The 25,047-nt window shown below is 45.5% G+C and overlaps 1 protein-coding gene across 2 annotated transcripts in view; it reads right to left on the bottom strand.

The window, feature by feature from the left end:
* The window catches only part of LOC146796216 (15 kDa protein B-like), a 30,187-nt gene extending 5,556 nt beyond the window's left edge, over nt 1–24,631 (bottom strand). The window contains exons 1-3 of one of the 2 annotated variants that reach the window (XR_014969580.1): nt 24,306–24,569; nt 23,489–23,593; nt 18,091–18,174 (exon numbers count right to left, since the gene is read on the bottom strand). Coding sequence is in view for 1 of the 2 variants with exons in the window: in XM_085628722.1 (XP_085484848.1) it covers nt 18,091–18,174; nt 23,489–23,593; nt 24,306–24,476 (360 nt within the window). In the remaining variant the exon portion in view is untranslated. Of the gene's footprint in view, nt 1–18,090; nt 18,175–23,488; nt 23,594–24,305 lie in introns of both variants that reach the window. The other variant, XM_085628722.1, reaches the window with a different exon arrangement.
* Between the last annotated feature and the right edge of the window lie 416 nt (nt 24,632–25,047).

The raw sequence follows: 25,047 nt of genomic DNA, 5'->3' as shown, positions 1-25,047 counted from the left end.
AGGAGTTTCAAGAGTAGTTACCAGGTTTTACTGTGTGAAGGTTGAAAATAATGAGACACATGATATGAGATTCTTGAATGCTCTTTTGTGGGGTGTAATTGGTGATCACAATTCATCTTTAGTCAGATTCCTTTTAGACTCAGACGGTATCAATCAATCAATCAATCACTGCATTTGTAAAGTGCGCTACATACCCGAGAGGGTCTCAAGGCGCTGGGGAGGGGGGGGGGGTGCTACTGGTCGAAGAGCCAGGTCTTGAGGAGTCTTCTGAAGGCCAGCAGGTCCTGGGTCTGTCGTAGGATGGTGGGGAGAGTGTTCCAGGTCTTGGCGGTGAGGTAGGAGAAGGATCTGCCGCCGCCGGTGGTTTTTCGGATGCGAGGGACTGTGGCGAGGGCAAGGTTGGCTGAGCGGAGGCTTCGGGTGGGGGTGTGGAAGCTGAGTCGGTTGTTGAGGTAGGTGGGTCCGGTGTTGTGCAGTGCTTTGTGTGCGTGGATCAGGAGCTTGAAGGTGATCCTTTTGTTGACGGGGAGCCAGTGCAGGCCTCTCAGGTGGAGTGTGATGTGGCTGCGGCGGGGGACGTGAGGATGAGTCGGGCCGAGGCGTTCTGGATGCGTTGGAGTCGTCTCAGGAGCTTGTTTGTAGTTCCTGAGTAGAGGGCGTTCCCGTAGTCGAGTCTGTTGGTGATGAGGGCCTGGGTAACGGTTTTTCTCGTGTCGAGGGGGATCCATTTGAAGATCCTGCGGAGCATACGGAGGGTGTTGAAGCAGGACGCGGAGACGGCGTTGACTTGCCTGGTCATGGAGCGAGTGGAGTCGAGGATGACCCCCAGGTTGCGTGCGTGGTCTATGGGTTCCGGGGCTGTGCCTAGTGACGTGGGCCACCAAGAGTCGTCCCAGGCTGATGGGGTGGGTCCGAGAATGAGGACCTCTGTCTTGTCTGAGTTCAGCTTCAGTCTGCTGTCCTTCACCCAGTCGGCTATGGCCTTCATTCCTCTGTGGAGGTTAGCTTTGGCGGTGTGGGGATCTTCGGTGAGGGATATGATCAGCTGGGTGTCGTCGGCGTAGGAGATGATGTTGAGGTTGTGTTGTCGTGCGACGTGGGCAGGGGAGGCCATGTAGATATTGAACAGCGTCGGGCTGAGGGAGGATCCCTGTGGGACGCCGCAGATGATCTCAGTGGTTTTAGAGCTGAAGGGTGGGAGGCGGATGTTCTGGGTTCTGCCGGAGAGGAAGGATGTGGTACAGACCAGGGCCTTCTCTTGGATACCGGCGTCATGGAGGCGTGCTGATAGGGTGCGGTGGCAGACCGTGTCAAAGGCTGCTGATAGGTCCAGGAGGACCTATCAGGCTCTACACTACTGCGCGTTGTGCTGGCTTTAAGATGCGTTAGCAATTTTTAAAAAATCCCGTTTTGTATATTATTTTGTTTTTAGTTTAACCTAGGTTTTCCCCCCTGCTTTTACTCACCCTCCGCATTGCCGCACTTAAATTGTCTCCCTCACCGCTATCTGGTGGCTCTGGCCCTCGCGTTGTGCAACTACTGGGCGCCATCTTGGGTTGGTTCCAGGGAAGCTCTTCTCCTCACTCGGCGCTCTAGCGCTCTAGCAGTCAGGTGATCAGGGTAGAGCCCTATTTTAACTGGACATTATGACGCGCAGCGTTTGCGCGCAGCGTGAGCGCCACAGTGACGCCGGAGTCACGCCAGAGTCCAGCCCGTCTGCGCCCGTCCGCGCTGAGGACGGGCTGGCCGGCTGGACATCAGGTCAGTGTAGGGAAAATCCTATACTTCGTTCGTTTCCTATGAACGATCTTCTCAGGCTGAAACCTCCCAGACTCCCATGTTCCCACAAGAACGCTCCGGATGAGTTTCTATTTCCGTTAGGCTGTGGATGCTCACTGAGAGGTTCTGGGAATTTGATTTCCCCCCCATCCTCCCACTCGTCAAGACATAATATCGATACTGGAATCAGTCTGGTGAGTGACGATTGTATCCTTGTTAATGCTCGTTCATTGATAAAGAACAATATTGCATTTAGGGAGCTTGTACTGGACAGGAAACCCTCATGGGTCTTCGTCACGGAGACATGGGCAAGGGACTCCTCTGGTCCAGACCTTGTGGAAGCGGTCCCTATGGGCTACTGCCTATCTCGGGAGGATAGAATTGGCCGTGTGGGAGGAGGTTTAGCGATTCTGTATAAGGACAGTTTCTATTGCCATACTCTATCTCTATCAGACCCTAAAGATCATTTCCAGGCCATGTATTTTTCTCTTAAAAGTGTTCTTGAGACCACTTTTAATGGGATTTTGATTTATCGTCCCCCTGGTCCCAGAAGGGATTTTGGACTTCAGCTGCTCCACATTTTAGAACCCTATTTTGGTCGAAAAAATCTAACGGTTCTGGGAGACCTAAACTATCATTTAGAGTTGCAGGAGACCACTGATACTCTTTCCCTGTTGGAGGTCATGTCTGCTTGTGGATTGACTCAATTGGTCAGAGGTATTACCCATCGAGCGGGTCATACGTTAGACGGGATCTTTTCGAATGATGAGAGGTTGGTGGTAAAAGACCCCTTCTTCCTCTCATGGTCCGATCATTTGGCTGTCCCGTTTGAGGTGTCTTGCCCGAATGTGGACAGGCCCGATAAAGCTCTGAGCAAATTAGAACTCCGTAGGGACTTTAAGAAAATTACTGACAGTTCTTTTGCCCCTTGGGCTCCCAGCCTGGCCATTCCTCAAGAGGAGAATGTTCAGGTGGCGGTTATGCAATTTGAAAAGACTGTCACTGAGGCACTAGATGAGTTGGCTCCTATCCGGGTGCGTTACTCAGCGAGAAAAAAGCCCTCTGCCCCTTGGTTTTCGGAACACCTAAGATCTCTCAGACAGGAAGTTAGGAGACGGGAGCGGCTTTGGCATACCAGTTGGGATTGGGTGGACAAGGAGGCCCACAAAATCCTGATGAGGAAGTATAAGCTGGAAGTGATAAGGGCTAAACAGGAATACTTTACGTCCCTTACCTCCTCTTTGTCCTCTCCTAAGGAGCTTTTCAGGATAGTGGACTCTCTTATGTCCCTTCAAACCCCGGACCCTGTTACTGCCTCGCAGCAGCTCTGTGACAGCATAGCTGTCTTCTTTCAGACGAAGATCTCTGATATTTATTCCGCCTTAGAGCTGCAGAGGACCCTGACTACTGAGCCCCCTGTATTTAGGGATGTGGCCCCTGTTCCCACGGTCCCCACGGAGAACTTCTCTCTGGGACGTTTGGAGTCCTTCCCTTTCCTCTCCCTGCAAGATTCAGAGATTCTCCTGAAGAACCTCAAGCCAGGCTCACCTCTGGATATTTGTCCTCTTAAGATCCTTAAGCAATGCAGGGAAACCCTTTTGCCCCCCCTTGTTGACATCATGAATAGGGCCATGAAGGATGGTATCTTCCCCCCTCAATGGAAAAGGGCGGTAGTGAAGCCTTTACTCAAGAAACCATCTCTTGATCCTGGGGTCTTAAAGAACTTCTGCCACATCTCACTACTCCCTGCCCCTGCGAAGATGTTAGAAACTCACCTTAATAAGCATCTCGCAGCTTTTGTAGAAAGTACAGGCTGCCTTGATCATTCCCAGCATGGATTCAGGAGGGAACATAGCACCGAGTCGGCCCTCACCATGGTGTTGGATAATATCCGCACACGTGTGGATGGGGGCCAGACCGCCCTCCTTATCCTGCTGGACCTCACGGCAGCCTTTGATACCCTCTCTCCCTCAGTCTTATCATCTCGTCTGAGGGAGATTGGGGTTGAGGGAGCAGCCTTGTCTCTATTGACCTCTTTCCTCGGCCAAAGAGAGCAAAGAGTGAAGTTGGGCGAGTTTTTATCTCCATCCATGTCTGTGCAATGTGGGGTCCCTCAGGGGTCGGCCTTAAGTCCGACCCTTTTTAACATATATGTGACCCCCCTTGCCAGACTAATTAGATCTTTTGGGATGGAGGTAGTTTCCTATGCAGATGACACACAGATCCTCGTCTCTCTCTCCCAGTCAGTTAGGTCGACTGCCTCCAATTTTAAATCTTGTATGGAGGCAGTGGGACAATGGATGATCCATAATTCATTGAAACTGAATGGGGAGAAGACGGAGGTGATGGTGTTTGGAGGGAAGGAAGAGGTTTGGTCTCATGATTGGTGGCAGGACTCATTGGGAATGTGTCCTGATCCCGCCTCGTCGGCCAAGAACCTAGGAGTTTTGATCGACCCCACCCTCAACATGCGTCAACAAGTTAATAGAGCGGTCTCTACCTGCTGGGGCATTATATATATACTGAGAAAAATTAGACACTATCTCTCGCAGCAGGCAAGGAAACAAGTTGCTGTTGCTCTTATTGGTTCCCGGCTGGACTATTGCAATGCGCTATATGCGGGACTTAATAGAAGTCTGCTGCAGCGCCTGCAAGTAGCCCAGAATGCAGCAGCTAGGTTTGTCCTTGATCTGCCCAGACATGCCTCGGCTACTTCTGCCAGAAAAGTGTTACACTGGCTTCCTATAGAGGACCGGATACTTTTCAAGACCATGTGTATGACCTATAGGGCTCTAGCTAATGGTAGCTCTTCTGGAGTGTGATCTATTCTGTCTCATTATAGCCCCTCCAGGAACCTGCGCTCCTCCAACAGACTTCTCTTACTAGTCCCCCGTATTCGGAAAGCTAGATGGGGAGGCAAAGCCTTCTCTTTTCTGGCACCTAAGTGGTGGAATGATCTTCCACTGGAACTCAGGTCTCTTCCCACTTTACAGCTTTTTAGAGTTGCCTTGAAAACCCGTCTTTTCGCAAAATCATACCTGTAGTGGTGCTCTGTTTTCTGATTTTGATCTGTCTGTAGGCGCCTTGATGCCTTCGGGTTTTAGTTGTGCAATATAAATCTATCTTCATTCATTCATTCATTCAGGAGGATGAGGGCGGCTGTTTCTCCTTTGTCCATCAGGGTCCGGATGTCATCAGTGGCTGCGATGAGGGCGGTCTCGGTGCTGTGGTTGCTGCGAAAACCAGATTGGTAAGGGTCCAGGATGTTGTTAACTTCGAGGTAGCGGGTCAGCTGTTTGTTGACAATCTTCTCGGTCACTTTGCCGGGAAAGGGAGCAGGGAGATGGGCCAGAAGTTCTTGAGGTCCTTGGGGTCCGCCTTGGGCTTCTTCAGAAGGGCGTTGATCTCGGCGTGCTTCCAGCTTTCTGGGAAGGTTGCTGTCTCGAAGGAACAGTTGATTGTTTTCCGGAGGTGGGGCGCGATGGTTGCGCTGGCTTTGTTGAAGACGTGGTGAGGGCAGGGGTCCGATGGGGATCCGGAGTGGATGGAGTTCATGATTTTGATGGTGTCTTCGTCGCTGACGCTGGACCAGACGGTCAGGCGACTGGTGCGAGTGGTAGTCGCAGGGGTAGTGGACTCGGTGGTGGGTGCGGGGGGGTCGGAGTTGAAGCTGTCGTGGATGTCGGTGATCTTGCGGTGGAAGAAGGAGGCCAGGGAGTCGCACAGGTCTTGAGATGGCGGTATGTCGTTGGTGTTGGAGCTGGGGTTGGAGAGTTCTTTCACGATGCTGAAGAGCTCTTTGGTGTTGTGTGCGTTGTTGTCTAGGCGGTCCTTGAAGGCGGTCTTCTTGGCGGTCCTGATGAGTTGTTGGTGTCTGCGGGTGGCGCTCTTGAGGGCTGTGTGGTTGTCTGGTGTTCGGTCGTGGAGCCATTTCTTCTCCAGCCTCCGACAGGTGTGCTTGGAGATCCGGAGGTCCTCGGTGAACCAGGCGGCTTTCTTGTTGGTGTGGTTGGTTGTAGAGGTCTTGAGAGGGGCTAGGGTGTTGGCGCAGTCATTGATCCACTGTGTGAGGTTGGTCGCGGCGGTGTCTGGTTCGGTGGGTGGTCTCAGGGCGAGGGCGGTAGTCAGTTGGTCCTCAGTGACCTTGCCCCAGCAGCGGCGTGGTAGCTGTTGGGTGCGGTGGTGTGTGGTGGGTTTTCTGAAGGTGAAGTGGACGCATCTGTGGTCAGTCCAGTGTGGTTCGGTGGTGTGGTTGAAGGAGACGTGGGGGCTTGCGGAGAAGATGGGGTCGAGCGTGTGTCCAGCGGCGTGAGTAGGTGTCGTTACGAGCTGTTTGAGTCCGAGGTTGGCGAGGTTGTCGATCAGGGCGGTGGAGTTGGCGTCGTTGTTGTTCTCGAGGTGGAAGTTCAGGTCCCCGAGGAGGATGTAGTCCATGGAAGCGAGGGTGTGGGTGCTGATGAGGTCGGCGATGGTGTCACTGAACTGTGGGCGGGGTCCGGGAGGTCTGTAGATGAGAGTTCCTCTGAGGGTGGTGTTGGGGTCGGTGTGGATCTGGAAGGGCATGTGCTCGGCGGTGGTGAGGGTGTCATCGGTGTTCGTTGAGATTTTGATGGAGTCTTTGTGGATGATGGCGATTCCTCCTCCCACTCCGTTGGTGCGGTCTTTGCGGGAGATCTTCTAGGCCTGTGGGATGGCTATGGCAATGTCTGGTGCTGAGGTGGCATTCAGCCAGGTCTCCGTCAGGAAGGCGACGTCGGGGGCGGTGGAGTCTAGGAGGTCCCAGAGTTCGATGGCGTGCTTGCGAGCGGAGCGGGTGTTGAGGAGGATGCAGCGGAGGTGGTTGGGTTCTCTGGCTGGTGGTGTGGAGGGTTGGATGCTGGTGAATCTGCAGTTCCGGCAGGTGAAAGGCCCCTGGGTGCGTCTCGGGGTGGCCCGGTAGCAGGTGTGGTCTCATCTGGTGTTGAGTGCGTGAGGGTGCTTGCGTCGTAGTGCAGTCTGGCGTTGCGGGGGGTGCGGGGTCCAGGGGTTCTGGCGCTGGGTGCGGTCCAGGCGCGGACGGGCGCAGACGGGCTTGCCTTAGGCGCACCTTCGGCGCGCCCGCTGCGCGCGTCCGCTGCGTGGCCGCTTCGCGGCCTCCATATGAGGGCAGAGGGAGGGAGGAGCAGCTGGGAGGTAGGAGCGGGCGGCCAATGGGAGTGAAGGGGGCGGGGCCGCAGGGGCTCAGCGGCGGGGGAAAGCCCGGTGAAAAAACAGCAGGAAAACACGGCGGGAGAGGGACAACAGAGCACAGGGGTACAGAAAGCAAAACACAGGGGCACAGAATGAAAAAACAAAGTGGCACAGAAAGCCAAGCGCAGGGGTACAGAATAAAAAAGGGAGCGAGCAGTCAGGTGGCAAAAGCGGCAACGGAGGTTCAACCCACAGGGGGCTGCGTGGCGGATGGGGGAGCGACCTGCCTGGTGACAGGGTCAAAGGTCGCTCTCTACCACCGCTTCACGGCCTCCATATGAGGGCAGAGGGAGGGAGGAGCAGCTGGGAGGTGGGAGCGGGGCGGCCAATGGGAGTGAAGGGGGCGGGGCCGCAGGGGCTCAGCGGTGGGGGAAAACCCGGGGAAAAAACGGCAGGAAAAGACAGCGGGAGAGGGACAACAGAGCACAGGGGTACAGAAAGCAAAACACAGGGGCACAGAATGAAAAAACAAAGTGGCACAGAAAGCCAAGCGCAGGGGTACAGAATAGAAAAGGGAGCGAGCAGTCAGGCGGCAAAAGCGGCAACGGAGGTTCAACCCACAGGGGGCTGCGTGACGGATGGGGGGAGCGACCTGCCTGGTGACAGGGTCAAAGGTCGCTCCTATATAGACCTCTGTGCGATATCAGTGTTGTGTGGCTTTATGCTATGCAATACTCTTTATTTTGGAGGACTTCTACAGAAGTTCCGCTATGCTGACACCTTCTTATTTTAGTAGATCTGATTAGGGAATCCCCAATCAGTGCTTTTAATACAGGCTTAGTTTAGGAGATTTAGATTTCCTCATGCATAATAAGCAAGAGGACCTCAAAGTTTATTCCGATCATCAGATTTTATTTCTGATTTTCTGCATTGCTATCATTGAATTACTTGTATGTTTCATGTTCTTGGGGCTACATTTTGTGAGACAATTTGGCCTCCAAGTATGGATTTTGTTTTTTTTACAATATATTCTTAAGACTTGTGTACATCAACCTGTCTTTAAATTTGTAATAAACCCATACTTAATCTCATTTACCAAACTTGGGTCCTCCTTGTGTGGCCGAATTAGTTACACTGTAAATTGAACTTGTGGATGATGTTAACTCCCTTTTATTACTTAGGCACCTAAAAAGGTCAATTGCAGGTAAATCTGGACAGAGGGCACAGTGCTCTAGAACTCCATGGCCATCCTTCAAAGTAGCTTGTTCTTTAACACTATAAAATATCTGGAATCCTGACAACCTGCTCCATCACCCAACGATTATTCCTCCCCCTTTCCACATGAAGTAATTCTTTCTCTGACCATGCATATGCAGAGAGCCAGCACTTTGATACCTGTGGCTGTATGAGAGTCACCGCCAGCACAGTTTCAAGTTTCAAGTTTATTTTATTTTGCATAGTTATTTAAAACCATTGCAACATTTGCTTAAGAAAAATATATTAAAATTATTGTTGTACAATAATAAAAACCATAAAACAGAGACCAAAATTACTGTACAATAAAAAAAGTTAGCTATGCAGGTGCTGGCAAGGTTCATTTGTTCGCAAAATAAAGTGCAGTGCATTCGCTGCTCCTAGCTGGTACTGGGCGTGGGCGTGTTAAGGTGCCCTATAGAGTGTATTGATCTTGTTGTTAGTTCCTGCTCAAACTTTTATTCAAGAAAAGTGCTAATGCTCTATCCTTTGAGGGAAGCCAGTCCAGGATTATAAATTAGTTTCACCACTAGGGCTTCTTACTTGTGTGGCTTACTTGTGTGGCTATTCCAATATTAAGTGTGTTTTGTTCAGCCAGCTTTAAGTATTTTACTAATCTGCAGTTCAGCTGCGTATTTCCCGGGTTAAAGCAAGCCAACACCGCTTGTCTCCTGGTGCGGATACCTACCTGCTTAAGGGGAGCTTTTAATAGCAGTAACCCTTCTTGATGTAGATCCTTACAGGTGCAGATTAGGTGTAAGATATCTCCTTGCTTGGAGTTGGACAGCCTACACATGCTTTGGGTTGTGGCCCTCAGCCATAGTGGAAGATGCTGGATGCACGGGAGGATGCCCAGTCTGTGCTTTAAAGATTTCATTTTTATCTCTTTGGAGTAGCCCTGATTAAAGTACTTTTGTGGTGCAAGTAATTTGTAAGAGTTCAAGGTCATCCAGGCATAGGATCTATCTGCAAAGGTTGCCTTGTCCTCTACCACCGCAATTTGTTTTACACATTTCCATGCCAATTTCTTGAAAGTTGAATGACCAAGTTGAGTTTTCCAGAGATCCGTAAGCTTAGTACTTTCCAAAGATGTCTGAAGAAATCTCCTTGCTTGGCAAGTGTCCCTGTGCTGGATTTCATGCCACAGCAGTTGGTTCAACGTATTTGGAGTGGCATTTCTGATTTTATGCCAACAGATAACATAAGACCCGTGCCTGGCCAGGGATTGATGTAGGAGGCCAAACGCCAACCTTATTTGAGCCAGTGAATTGTAATGCGGGAGGCAAAACATGATCCTATAGGCTTTAACCAGCGTACTATCTAGTATCTTGGCGTCCCTCCCCCGCAATGCTTCACTGCCATTGGTGATCGTCGGGAGTAGTTTGACCTGAGCTACCTTCAGCAGCGGGCTCAGTGTCGGCCCCATCAGTTTGTTAGCAAGATTATTCATTGAAAGTGCTTGTCAATTATGACTCCTAGGTATTTATAATCCTCCGATGATTCAAGTTGATTGTCATTCAGAAACCAATTCCTCTGCCGATTTCTTTTGTTGTTTATTGTCATTGACCGAGTCCTGCTGAGATTGATTTTTAAGTTGTTTTCTGTGGCATAGTTCTGCATTTCCGGTAGTAGGTGTTGGAGACCTACATAAGTGTGGCTGAGCAGAACTACATCGTCTGCATACATAAGATTGGTCAATGTTTTTCCGCCTAGCTTCGGGGAGTGTAAATTGCAAGCATTGAGTGCCTTTGGGAGGTCATCCATGAATAAATTGAACATGGTGGGAGCAAGCAGCAGCCCTGTTTCAGGTCTTTGGTTGTAGGGACTTTAAAGGTGAGGTAAGTTCCGCCCCCTAGTTTCCCAGCACAGAGTTTTGGCCTGCATTCTCTATTAGTTGTGGGTATGTTCAGACAAGTAAAATATGCAGCTAAGGTGCCAGTTGGGTGTACAAAAGAACTACTCATAATACCCTGGTGCCATCAGTTAGCATGGAGATGAGATGCACTAGAAAGTGGGCACGACTGTGGGCCATCAACTGCCAACCTATTTTCTCCTTCTGGTCTTCAGAGAAGAAAAGGAATTTGTTTTATGCCAGAGCAATGATTTCTGTTTTTTCACTGTGCAGATTAGTTAAATGTAAAACGATTTTTATAATACTCTAGGAGCAGTGAAAAGCCGGATTCTGTATATAGAGGCTTCTAATCTGAGCAATGCACAACATGCCTATTTTAATTCCTTTAATATGCTGTATTTTGCTTTAGGCAGTAGTTCCCAAATTTTCCTCGTGATGATCTGACTATGTTAATGAGCATGTGTTTTAAGCATGCCTGAACTGGTCTCTTATTTGCAATAAATGTAGTCCTCAGGTGCAGACATCGCCTTGTGGTTCAGTTCACGTGCAGCAGGTTTAGTAGTGGTAAAAAAAGGTTTTCTCTGTGTCATTCCAGTTTTCCTAGCTCGCGTTTTTCACCTGCAAAAATGGCAAAAATTGTTTTATATTGCCCTCTTCATCAAATGGGGCTGTAATAAAAAAGGCTCCTTGTCATTAGGCCCATTGTGTCATGCTCTCTGGGGGTTATTGCTCTGCACACTGTGCTTGAGAGATGGACTTCTTAGGACTTGGTCTTCAGTATGATATTTTTCACTTGATCCGTGTTTCCCTATGGGTAATCCTCTGCTGTTTACTCAGATCTACTGATATAAGAGGCGCACTGCTACGATTATAGCTCCGCCTATTAATATACAGGCCTCACTCCACTAAGTGGACCACCCACTAAACCAATTAGTATTTGACTTGCGGAATAATACATTGTTAAAAGATGCATGAGGATTATCAGACCCAGTTTCCACAGTAATTCCCTTTCGTTTTTTCAAATTCTCATCCAGAGTTTTCACTAGGTTTTAGCTGAGGAAATATCTTGGGTGTGTGGGAAAATGCAGAATATATTACTTATGCTTTCCTTTTATTTCGTGATTTTTCTAGAAAATGCAAATCAAAAATCGGAGAGAACTTACAATAGGGGCTCTTCTAATACATCCTTGAGCACTCAACAGTATAGCGACATATTTTCTGGAAACCTCTTTGAATGGGATTGCTATTTTCAGCAAAATCTTCAACTCTGCTTGCGTTGCTTCACTGCCCAATCATTTTTGGGAAACTGGCTATTTTGCAGAAAACCATCCCCACTTAAAGTTTTTTTCCTTTTTACGTCTCGCCTTCCGACAGCGCATGCACTCTAAGGGGCCTGGAGCCCGCCCATTGCTTCACATTCATCGATTTCATTGTCACTCTTCTTCGCTATCTACTAATTTCCCAACGCTTGCTCTCTTCACTTCCACTTCTTTCGCATGGGCCATGGACGAAGTGCAGATTTGTTCATTTTGATTAGTGTGCATCCGCTGCTCTCACTTGATTGAGATATTATGTCTTCTTTCCCTTTCACCACCCTTCTCCGGTGAGGCTTCTTCTCCCTCCCATTCATGCCTTCTTCTTGTTGCTTCTCTCCCCCCCACCCTCCCCTTCTCTGTGTTGCTTCTTCCCTTCAGACCCACTCCTCCTCCATTATGTACCCAAATTAATGCCTGCACAGCCCCCATCCTCCCGCTCCTCCCTATCGTCACTGCTTGCCCATGCCCCCGACCCCCCCAGAAAAGTGTTATGATGCAGCGCCTGTGCTGATCTTATCATATTGTTTTTTCTAATGTTACTTTTAACCATGCTGCACAGACACACTGCAGTACACCACGGCTAAAAGGTATTGACAAAACAAATAGCTCTTGCATAGGTAAGACCTATTGACTTTGCCAAGTATTGTTTTGATTATGATCAAAGAGCATACAAGACTCTGATCTAGGTGGAGTATGTTGTGTTCGTAGTTTGTGTGTACCTACATGACTATTGTACTTTGGTCCTTGCTCAAAGTTTTTGAGCTGAAAACTAAACTCTGTTAATTTGCCCTGAGAAATGATACTTCTTTGACAATGGTAAAGGGCCTTGAAACCCCTTTAACAGGAAGTAGTTGATTGAAATGGACGGTTTTTAATGTTGGATGTCTATGGTTGCACAGGATTTGGCATTTGTGCTGCATCCTTATGATCTGGAGATAGTATTAGGCCCAGTCTGCAGTTGTCTGGATTCAGGCCTGACTCGGGTTGGGCTTTAATAGTAATAGGTAAGACAAAATAAAATTTCTCGATGGTGCTCATTATTCTCAATGAAGAATTCCCTTCTGGTGCAGTGTGAGGTCAATTTTCGGTCCAAACCATGACTTTTGAACCATACATAAATGTGTTTACTACCTCTTTTATGTGACCTGCTTAGCTTTATTCATAAGATATTTTTTTTTGCTCCTGCAACCTCTAGCGTTACTATGGTTTGTATCCTGATACTTTGGACTACTGCAACTGGTCATTTGTTGGTCTTCCTAAATACTTGATTCATAGGGTACAGTAAGTTCAAAATGCGTGCGCCTGATTGGCCCTAGAACTGAATCGGACATCATCCATGTCCAACCATCTTCTCCAGATCTGTTAGTTACCTGTTGCAAAGAGAAGCCTCTTCAAAGCACCTTGCTTGTATCACAGAGATCTAAACAACAGGAGAAGTGACAAATGTATGTCCTTCTCTGTTTGAAAGCTATCTGCCCTCTCGAGCTCTGCGGTCTACATCTCATCATTGGTTTTGCATGCCAAGATATTATATCAGAACAGGAGGTATATCTCTATCACAAATTACCTTCAAAGCATGTAATACTTTGTTGTCTTCCCTTAAGTCTCAAAACAATCTTTTACATATTCTAAAACAGCCGAAACCTATCTATTCAATCTGCTTTAACCTTTCTATGCGTCTTTCTATGGGTGGGTGTTGCACAAGCACCGGGATATCTCTTGCTTAGGTCTTTCTTTGCGCTATACAATCTGATTTTCATTATTCAATCAAGACAGCAGTTCCATTTCTGATCCTGTGAGTGTTCAAAGAGCATTCCAAGCACAATGAAAGGTAGCAGGTTTCCAGTTGAAATAAAACATGGATGCTTTCTGGCTTCAGAACATGAACTAATTGCTTTCTTCTCACCGGACCCTATGGCATGCATTACATTGCACCCTGCATCAGATCTAGATAGGATATACTGGGCAAAGTGGTGGAGCTGAACTGATTGAGCTGCCATTGCCAGGTGGATAAATGTTGTTTGAAATATTGATTCTGATTCTGAAAGAAAAGCCTTAGATTAACCAAAGGAGACTTCGCCGATCAGTAGGATTCAGGAATTAAACATCACTCAGTTGTATTCTGCATCACATCAACACACAGGGTCTTTGTAATGGCCTTTTTTCAAATTTACACGACATCCTCAGACTGACAAGACAAGGATTCTTAGTGGGCTTGGTCGACATGATCATGGAGTTTGCTTATCTTTTACTATTCTCCTAGATTTGCGTACATCTTCATTGATCAATTGTTTATTTTCTAGAAAGACATTAGGTGCCTTGTTCTTTTAGGTCTTATTTACGGCTTTAGAGTTGTAGTCTGAATTAATGAACCATTCTCTAAAAATTAATTATCTTAGATTGTATTTCAAGAGTAGCTTGATGGCTTCATGCCAGGTCATATTTTACAGATAGCAACTATTGTACTTTGAGGAGCTCCCTTCCAGGAATTCAGATGTGACCCTGGTCTCCATAACGTTCACAAACTTTCCATCGTTCTTCCATGTTTTACTTCCCTTTCTTCACTATGGCCAGGAGCATGATGGATTTTTGGGCATCAATATTACTTCTCTAATGTCTGTGTCGAGCTGTGGGGAATTCTCATCAAGACTGAGAGTTAGGTCTTTTAGTTTTTGCGTGTAGCAAAGTTTTTAGAATTATATGCATTGTCCTTTCATTTTCTGATAAATTTTCTGTAGACCCGCAACTTCCGGGCGCTGGGCTGAGGCAATATAGTCTCATTAAGTGCTCAAAGGATGTTAATTGTGGCAGTGGCAAGAAAACCCTTTTTCACCAGTCGCACATGCAGTCTAGGAGACCTTAATTTCCAAAGCCCATTCGCATTTCATGTATTTATGAATTATTTCCTGTAGTGTTTCCGAATTTTCTCATAATTATGCGAATTTCACACATCCCTAATCTTAAAACATTTTATTTGTTTTTGTTTCACCTGTGACAAGTCAATTGATATTACGGGTTGAGTGATATTTAATCTAGCATATGAAATAATGGATATTTGCAAGTACGTCCTGCAGCAAATCTTTCTATCTGTTATATAAAGTCTCCTTTCTAAGTAATATACTCATGTTATCTTTTTCACTCCATTCATCTGAGTCAGACGTGTTAACACACAGGGATTGTCATGGAGTGTTTGTGAGTTATATCATCATATATTCTGATTTTTGTAACTAGGAGCTCAGCCTTTTGCTAATTCCTGAGTAATCATTTGAAATGACATCCAAGTGACTATAACTCAGGGCAACTCAATATCCCGAGAACAGGAAAGAGCAGTTCCTATGGGTAGCTAGTAAGGGAGGGGGAGGAAGTGGGGAAGCACAGGTCTTTCTCCGTAATGCCCTCACACACCCCAAGGGATGTCATGCTTCATCATTTGGGCATTTGCCCCTCGTCAGGCCGGCGCTGCAATGCCTGACGGGCTCCCGAAACCGGAGCTCTTTCCTGTTCTCAATATTCCTTTGGTGCCTTCTGAGCAGGACCTAAATCAAAACTAGGCTCCTTGTCCCTCTCTGAATTAAAACAACTCAATATCCCCTCATGATTCTCAAAAGTAGTCTTTTTGCGCATAGTTAAATATCTAGAGAAAAATGGCCCAACCCTTTCCGCTGGGTTTGTGTGACATGAGAGGCGCAAACCAGTGCAAAGTGTTGGTTTTGAGATTTACTTTCCAGCACAAAACTTGTTTTGAGCTGAAAACTAGTTCCAAAGTTTTTTAAGCCCAGTAGCTCTGTGAGCTGCTTTGGCTACTTGCTCTTCTTTGTGTCACGAAGGAGTACAATGGGTGGCATTTGGGCATTTCCATCCCACCATTCATGGATTTTGATGCAAATACCTAACTACCAAAATTACAGACAGGGATTTGCACAAAAAACATTATCCCTCCTGTCGGCAAGCATAAGGTTGGAGAAAGGTTTTCTTTTCTCAAAACGTTTCTTACTTAGAGTGTGTGCGTGCTGTATTGTACAGCACACATGCATGTTAGAAACATGTTAAACTATGTCAAATCATAGCATTATCCAGTACAAAACCTATACTAGATATCGCACAGACACCCTAGCACTATGCTGCAAAACTATGTGTATTGGCGCAAGGAAGCCGAAAGAGTCCCAGTGCAGGAAGAGAGAAAAACAATGCCATAGCTTAGTAGATATGGTGTTGTTCTGCCCTCTCCCTTTCACGCAAAGCAGAATAACACTGTTGTGTGCATTGCTTGCACATTTTCCTCCTGGTCTTCTCAGTTTTAAAAATGACACGTACATCTCCCATAGTGAATATATGGACCACATTTATTCAAAAAGCATCAAAAGTCACAACAACCGACGGTGACAAGACTTGGAAATCAAATTAAGACATTTAGAGCAGGATTTAGAGTCTGTCTGATGGGGTACTCTTTTGCTAACATGACAGAAAATGCTACGCACCAAACCCTCGGTCCACCCACCTCATTTAGTGATGGGTTGTCCTCAAGTTTTCTATCAACGAGAAGCTTCCTCCAGTGACCCAACACACTACGAGTCATCGGAGGAAACAAATTACTCTACCTATCCTATGTAGGATGCAAGGTGTAATGTATTTTTTTCTGTGCATCACCACCTGAAAACCTGGCTCATCTGGGCTCAGTAACCAGTTATCACACAGCTGGATTCAGTCTGACTAAATTCAATACAGGCACCTTTGAAACGTTGAGATTTTTGTTAAAACCACCCTTTCCTCCCTGCATTCAAACTTTAACTTATTTTATTCTGTAAAAAATGTTTTTAATGTAGAATGACATTCTTCATTATTCTACGACAGACTCTGCACTTACATCCTTGACATTAGTGTTGAATCATTTTAAATTACTACAATCCCTTATGACCTGCCGGGTAGATATCCAAATTCTCAGACAAGCTACCCAATTGGGAACAGTGGAACGCTTGGAAGTCTAGGCTCGCCTTTGTGACGCACTAGTTGACCACTGGTCAAAAATAGTTTCAATCTTACCCTCTCTCCTTCTATAAGGAGATCCTATGGAATTCTCACCATGATGAACTTTGCACAGTACTGACCTGCGTTCATTTGTTAATGGTGGCATACAGAAGTTGCTGCACCTCTCTGAAAAAGGATGGCCCTTTGGTGTTTGCATTATACAATTTTGTCTACAGTCTTCTCATTTATCAACTGCCTACTGATACATAACTAAATAAATTAAAAATATGGTTAATTATGTTCTTATTCCATCTGGTTTCTAGTCTTCCAAGGGGCACTTTCAGAGGGATATTTCTTAGTAGTGCTTATAGCATTTGCCTCTCCCTGCTGAGCTGCATGAAAGGTATTGGCACAAGCTGTATGATGCCAGGGCCTGATTCTGCATCAGAAAGCAGAACAGGAGTGTTTGGGAATGTTCAAGCATTTTATAACCCTCTACATTCTAAAAGACCTTTACTTATAGCAAATCACAGTGTTTTATGTTTTGGTCCTTCCTTTTTGGTGACATAAAAATCATTTACTGAGACCACCACAGTGCTCTAATTAATTTATATTAGGTTACTACTTGGGGAAAATGTATGGCCTAACATCATAGTGACTGACTTTGGACCTGGCGAACCAGGTTTAAGTCCCATCCTGAGCTTATTATCCTTTGATTTCAGGCGAATCACTTGATTTCCTTGTGCCCAAGAAATGCGTAATTGTACAAGAGGGGGTGGTCCCATTGGAAGCAAACTTTAACATGACTCTGAAGCCCATGGGCCTTGCGTTGTCAGTTTTCCACCGCAGACATAGGTGGACACAGGGCAATTTTCATACCCACTATCTTGTAGCAATTGATGTTTCAACTGTTCTTTATCCATCGCCTTAATACACTAAAGGTCATTTTAATTACCCTTAGGTGCCCGAAACAGTCCTGATGAAGACCTTTGTGTAAGGATTAGATTTCCCTACACTACCAGTGGGTCGAAACGTTGACAGCTCTACTCTGTTTGCCAAGTGTGGATGACAGTGATAGCTTCACTGAGTCAAATCTAACATTATGGTTTTGTAAATAGTTTATTATCCTTAATTAAGGCTGGATAGGCCATTCATGTTTAGATGTATTTATTGGTCACTGCCCTCCCTTACTCACTTACCCTCACTTTCGCACATTGCTGCACAAATCCCGCCCTCCCCTTATTTGGGGCACCTCTGCACAATTTTACTGACACATGGGTTGTTCTTTGAACATGCTAACATATGTTCAATATGATTAAATGTGTTTAACATGCAAAGGATTGTTTGTAATTAATTTAACAGGCGTTTTTGTAATCAATGTTATCGTGTGCTTCCACTGGGACCACACCCTCTTGTACCGGATTTTACCCAGGTCCTAGTGGCGCTTCTGGGTCATACCCATTGTTTTGTAGCAAGAAATGTGTAATGTCATGTTGTGCTCATGTAAAGAGCTCTGATGCCTTTGGAGCAAGTTCATGCAATATTTCCAAAAGACATAAACCTCTTGGATAGATGAACTTTACAATGACCTCAGGAAGGCAAAATAAGCAGTCCCGCATCAGAGCTATAATTGAATCTATTTTATAATAAGAACATGTTTTATCGTACATGAAATGCCTGTATAGAATAGAGTGAACTAAATTATTGGAAATTCACAAATTGTCCTTGATCCAAGACATTGAAGGAAAGTCCTACCTTGTGAATAAAGCTGTCACAGTTGATCATGATGGTGTTTCTTTCCATTTCCACAAGGAAGCCCAATGAGCACACTTTAGTAGTCTGTATGGGAAGGAAGGACAGTTTCACTAAACATCAACACATGACAATTGTGTAGGCCAAAAAGTGTGATGAGTGGTGGACAGGGATGAAATACTTTGGCACTAAATCAGGTGTAGGGCTTTATGTAGTGAGCAGCAGTAACTAGATCAAGAATGCTAAATGTTAGAATCACCCTATATGGTTTCAATAATGTCAACAAAATGAGAACACAGTAAGGATATTAGGCTCATTAAGTATCCCCTTGGAGTGGGCATGGAATGCAGTGGAGGCATATTTAATTCACTTAAAAGTCCCTAGTAAAGTGGGACTGCATGTATCCAGGGCCTGTAAATTAAATGTGTCTAGTGGGCATGCAGCACTGGTTGTGCTACCCACTTAAGAAGCCTTTTAAAAGTGTCTCAGCGCTGCCATTGCAGAGATGGTGTGTGCAGTTTAAACTGCCATGTTGATCTGGCAAAATAAACCTTTTTCCAGGCCCAAGCCTTCTTTATTAATACTTATAAGTCACTCCTAGGGTAGGCCCAGGACAGCCCAGAGGGCTTACAGTAATGTATCTGAAAAGTGTGACATGTACTTTTATATTTCACATGTCTGGGTTGTGAAACACTCCTAAATTTGTGTTTCACCACTGCAAGGCCTAGCTCTCCCATAGGATGACATAAGAGTAACCTCATTAAATAAGTGTAATTTTCAACTGGAGAGAGATAACCTGTTCATGTTTAGTGTCTTTGAGATTGTGGTGAAGAGCCCTATGTTATGGTAAAGTTGGGTTTTTTATCACAATTATAAAAATGCCTCTTTTAGAAAATTGGTATTTGTGTGCCCTTTTGTGCCCATAATCTGGCCTAGGTCACCTGACTGGTTGTAACGGTTAGACGTTGTAAATTCATCCCAGACAGGTACACAATAGAGGGATTGTGGGTGCCTTAATAGATTTTGTTCTGTCTCCACACAGAGGGCCTAAGAACCCTCCATTGTCACTGCAGCCAGCTTTGAGCCAGGGCAGGGGAAGCAGGAGATTCCATGCACCTCAGAGCTACTGTCTAGAAACATCTCCAACCTTCCACAACCAAGGGATCAGGGTATAAAAGTTGAACCTCAGACACTATCTATTCAGTACATTTCTGAACCAGTGGATACTCTGCCAGAAAGAAAGACTGATGTGCTGCTACAAGGACTGCCACTCTGCTGGACTACTACTCTGAAGGAGCTCCTGCCTTGCTGACCTGCTGTCTCTCTGCCAGGGTAGAAAGAACTAAACCTGCAACTTCATCTTGAACCCAGGACCCTAGAAATGCTGAAAGGGTTAGTGTGCTGCGCTCCTAATCTGAGCCATAGGGACATAGAAGGCTCCCCAACAGCTCCTGGACCTGTCTTCAGTGAGTTCCTGACCCTCAAGTGATGCCTCTCAATTCCTGAATCCTTGGTCTGGCTCTCGCGCTCTTGAAATCATTGGGCCCGTTCACACCATGACTACACTGCTCGCAGCGAAAATCTGTGGTAGCCACCGCCCGCCCGTCTCTTCTCACAGCAGCATTGACAGCCCACAGGGGACCCTCAATGCAAAGCTTCAGCCCGCTTGCCTAAAAATGCCTGGCCTGCACTTCACACCACCCCCACTGTTGCCTCAGATGTGCTCCTCTGGACCTTCTTTAATGCTAACAAGGTGCTTGGCACAAAACTTGAGAAGGCAAACCTTCAGCGGGAGTATTCTGGGACTGTATCTTAACCAATGCTCTAATGTGGTTGGCCTGAACTTTTGATTTTGACCTGGTCCAGAATGACCAGATAGTCGTGGTTGTAGCTTTATGCTTTTAGGCATTATTTTACAGTTTATCATTTACAAATTCATAACTTAGGTTCTACTGATTGGATTTTGTCATTTTGGTCTTGTTTTATTTATTCAATTCTGCTTTGTTTTTCTAACATTGGGTGGGATACTTTTGTGTGGTGTTTATCCCTGTTTTACTGTTTGAAGTACTTTACACTTTGCCTCTAGGTTAATCCTGACTACTAAGTGCCAATAGGGCCGGACTGGGAACACAACATAAACCAGCCCTGGCAATTCCCCTTGACTGGCCTGGGGCGGTTTGGTCTTGGGGGGTGTTACTGAGAAGCACCGGCTCGGGGGGGTGCTAGTGTCAAGCACCGCTACTGCTTTGTTACAGAGGGGCGGAAGTACAGCTCTGCTGCAAAACTGGTCCTCACTAACAAAACTGGTAAAACACCCTGTGCCCACTACAGTCAGTCCAGCCCTGAGTGCCAAACTACCAGCGTGTGACCACAGGTTAATTTGCGGTTTGCCGGTGCCTTACCCTGACAATAATTGTGGTTGCTGCTTGACCAGGGCTCACACCACAATCAGCCAGTAACCCAATTTGTTACATATACATACCACTACATCAAATCTTACCCTCAGTCACTCACCACCTATCTGCAACATCAACATTTATTTAGTCACCAATCACTTAGTCTTGATTTTTAGCAATTTTCTTACACTCAGTCACTCAATCACCACCTATCTGCAACCTGCAGTATCAACCACATAATTCACCACTCACTCACTTGCCAGAGCATCTATTCAGCCACAGCCACTCTTACACAACTCAACACTATTCATCCACATACTCACATCATCACCAATCCCACAATAAAACCAAGTGCTCACACCATTCACTTGTAAGTTTTTTATGATACATCTCACTTTTTGCAGCAGTATCATACTTCACAATATAAGTTACTATTCACCACAATTTCAACTCTCTCCACCATGTGGACACCGTTCAATCTGCACACCATGACTCAGCCCTCCAGTTGCTTACATCACTACTCAATCTGGGGCAGGTCTGATCCAGCAAGTTAGATTATACCATGAGGGAGGACTCAGCTGCTTAAGGCCAATGTCTGCTGATCTGTGTGTCTTGGGAACAGTTGACTGTTGTTGTTTTATGCATCTGTGCCTGTATTTGTGTTTGATTATATGTACACATGCCTTTATGTGCATCAGCAGCATTTCTTATTTATTTATATATTTATTTAATGCATTTTTATATAGCGCAGACTTTACCCGAAGGTGTCAGAGCACTTCACAATACGAGCAGTAATGATACATGACGAGAAAAATTACAAGTGAGCATGTTACAAAATCAAACGTTACGTTACATGAGGAAATAGTGACAATTGTGCAAGTATCAGGAGCAAACAAAATACAAGAGGTAGCAAACAATACGTTACAAGAGGAAAAAGTGACGTGTGCAGGTTACAAGAACATACAAAGTACACAGAGGTAAAAAATTGCAATAAATGGCAGACTTAATGTATCTGTCTGTGAGGTATCTAACACATTCATCGAAAATAGCACAGGCCTGTTGGCTTGGTCAATGATTTTGGACTAGCATCTATTCTGTAAATAACAATGATCTAATTGCTAGATTACGTCGGCACGGATTGAAAGATTACCCCATTGTACATAAAAGATGTTTGCCAGACACCTTGTAGGTACCATTAGAAATTGCATTTGTGACGTATTCTTTGCATACACCAGAGTAAAACTGAAAATTGCCTCGAAATTGCTAACCATCTTCACTAAATATGAGCCAAAGCCCAAAGTAGAATATTACTGAAATAGTGTGACAAGAGATCATTTTGTGGTCTAATTTAATTTAAACCCATGTATTGAATAACATCGGGTTAAAATGAAAAAAAACCAAGTTTTTGATCCCCTGTAATTTGTACCCTTCCTCCCTCTGGGTGGCTCTGTATTAAACATGAATATATTTACTGAAAAAACAAAGGTTGAAATGATATTGTAATTAGGAATTGTAATAATATCATACTTTACATTAACAAAACCTTAGGAATTCACTGAAAAAACAAAGGTTAAAAGGACGTTGTAGTTAGCTGAAAATATCGAGGGTGCTGTAATTACTTCAGGGCACGAGTTGTAGTTACTTGAGATACCCATAAATCGTGAATTTCAATGGCTTAGTTAGTTTGAAACTGACTGGAGAGGCGGGATCATCGACGTGCATTTTTTGTTCTGGTTTCAATGTCTTGGAGTAATCTTCCCCTACCTTTGTACCTCGCAGTGAGCCACCTTAACATTAGATATCAGCCAAAGACTAGATCGTTTTCCCACTGTTATTCAAGTGAAGCGTTCTCTATATGGGAGAAATTCTGTTATGTGGCAAGAAACCTCATATGGGTTTATTGATAAGCTTCAAGAACCCTTTATGTTTGCATCTTCATTACATAATAGTCAAACGTATCTCTTAATGACCGGGAAAAATATCAGCGGGATGTGGGGTGGAAGCATGGACCCCATATATACCAGGATTTACAATATAAAATGTACATTGTCTCTCTTGTCAATTTCCACTACCTGCCCCACCCCTCAAAAATGAAGTGGGGTCACTATTTCACTCTGCTCGTTTGCTTCCTGCTCCCAGAGAAGTGAGGGAATTCTCATTTGTATCACATTCCCCAAATCTTTTGTTTCCCCTTTTACCCAAATGGGAACCAGGCATTGACCTGTCTTGCCTTACTCACCAGTACCCTTTCCATGGGTATCCTATTTTCCTATCCTTAAGTTACCGCTGCAGATCCTAAATCGCCGTATTCGCCGTCGCCACTTCATGGACCACAATTCCTTGGGGTAACACGCTGGTAGGACGAGCAGAGTGCGGCCAATCGGATTTTTGATTGTATTAAGGCTCCCTTGAGCCGATTGGGCTGACGAGCCCTGGACCAGCACCTGCGCGCCATGAGTGGTACTTTACCTGAGAATACTTTTTTGGCTGTCTACGCGGCAACCCCACACACATACCTACTCCCAGCTGACGAGAGGCAACTACCTCGAAACACGTGTCCAGGGATGGCTAACGGGACACTTACTTTCACCTAAAACTTTGGCACAGGCGTATTCGCCGTTGCCACTTCATGGACCACAATTCCTTGGGGTAACACGCTGGTAGGACGAGCAGAGTGCGGCCAATCGGATTTTTTATTTAGATCCTAAATCCTCTCCCTAGTTAATTGAATGGAAATACGCTGTGACCCAGACTTACAGACACTAAGAATCATGGACTATGATGGGTGCCACAGCAATGTCGCCCACCAGCTCCAAGACAAACATGACGTCACTTCCTCGGGTATCAAGGGAGTCAGTGTGCGGTCTTGGAGTAAAGAGAAAGTGTGATGTATTCACACATGAATATCACCTTTCAGAGAACAGAAGAAAAGCACTGACAAAGCCAATTGGTCTGACTTTATTGTACCAAAGCCTGCCAACCAAGACATTTCCGGTTTTACTTACCCCGCCCTCTTTGATGTCACATTCTTCTATAGTTTTGTTCTCTGACTTCAGGCACTCAGTCTCTTTCAATGTGAACCGTAACTGCAGGGGTCTTGTTGACTCATTCTGAGGGAAAAACAAAGACGAACAATTGTAATCCCAGAGTTTACATATATGGTGATGATTCAATAATGATATTATACAATTAAAAGCATATGTGAGGCCCAACAGCTATGTGTAATGTTAAGCTTGAGCAAAATTACATATTTTTTCCCTGTGAATTTCTGTGAAAATTATGCAAAATTACACTTTGGGAGGGAAACGTGGCTTTTCAGTATTTCGAGTGAAAATTTCACACAAGGATTTATTTTCCTTACAAAAGTCCCACGAGATACTGGCAGCTGACTGAAGAGAAAATGTGTCTTAGCAAAATATTTTTTGCTCAAACCTTTTCCCCCTGAGCAAAAAATGGCCCATAATTTTGTGAATTTCAATAATATTTTTGTAATGCAAAATCTGTGAATTTCACAAGCGTAATTTAATCTTGACAGGGGCTTAGTTCCTGATTAATAGCCTAATAACATGCACACACCTATGCAGACTGACACGTGCGTGAAATGGTTGTACATACTACGCTCTTCTTGTCTGCTAACTATCTCTTTCACACTTCAAATCCACTCCTGTTGGCTTCATAGAACCAAGGAGCCGCTAGAGACCGTCCACTCACTAATGAACTAAGTATGATCACAAAGTGTGTTCACTCATTTACTAAACTCCAAGTAATTCCCTACAATTCCCCCAAAATTTTGACTTCTAGTTACCGGAATACCTCACTTACCAAGCCATAGCCGGCGTCGAACTCTACCAGCTTAAAAACATAGTCGGCGACGGATGCTTTATTGTAGAAGTCAACAGCCTCCTGAACTCGCCAGGATTCTTTGGGGAGAGTAGAGGCAGCGGTGAGCGCTGCTAGCGCGAGCCCAAGTGAGAGTCTGTGCCAGCCCTGCATCTCTGGTCCTCGGGTCTCGCGCCAGAGCTGCGCGTGCCACCCACACCCCAAGGAGCCCTTTTTATCTGAAACGGCGGTTCCCCTTCATCTTGGACTGGGACCAAAAACTAATCATAAATAGACTCGACGGTACGTCATATAGACATGAGTTTCACTGCCCGGACGGCCGATTGCAACACGAGCCAAGTGGGGAAATTATTCACTATTTCTCCCAACAGCCAGCAGAGATCTTTGGGTATTTTTCCTTCTTCTGCTTATTGCATAAGATCTTATAGGGAAGTTTAATAGGCCAAACAGGGACTTCAGATGTGCAGCACATGATTTAGAACGGAAGCGCATGCGCTTTACTGCTCTGGTTTTTAGCATGTGTTAAGTGCAGAGTCCTTAAGCCAGCACGAATAGGGTCCAGAAAAAGGTCCAAAATCAAGGGTGTCCATATAGAAAAGGAAGACGGAGGTCCATGTTGCAGAGGATTTGCCCTGAAATTTGTCCATAATACAATCACCCTGCATCCTGCATCCAAACCACTGTTCTAAAAAAAACAAAAAAGGTGCTTTCATTCAGATTGTCT

The sequence above is a fragment of the Triturus cristatus genome, chromosome 10 (assembly GCF_964204655.1).
Source record: "Triturus cristatus chromosome 10, aTriCri1.1, whole genome shotgun sequence".
In the NCBI taxonomy this organism is placed as follows: Eukaryota; Metazoa; Chordata; class Amphibia; order Caudata; family Salamandridae; genus Triturus; species Triturus cristatus.
Note: the sequence above shows the minus strand (reverse complement) of the source record. Positions and strands in the feature narration are given on the sequence as shown.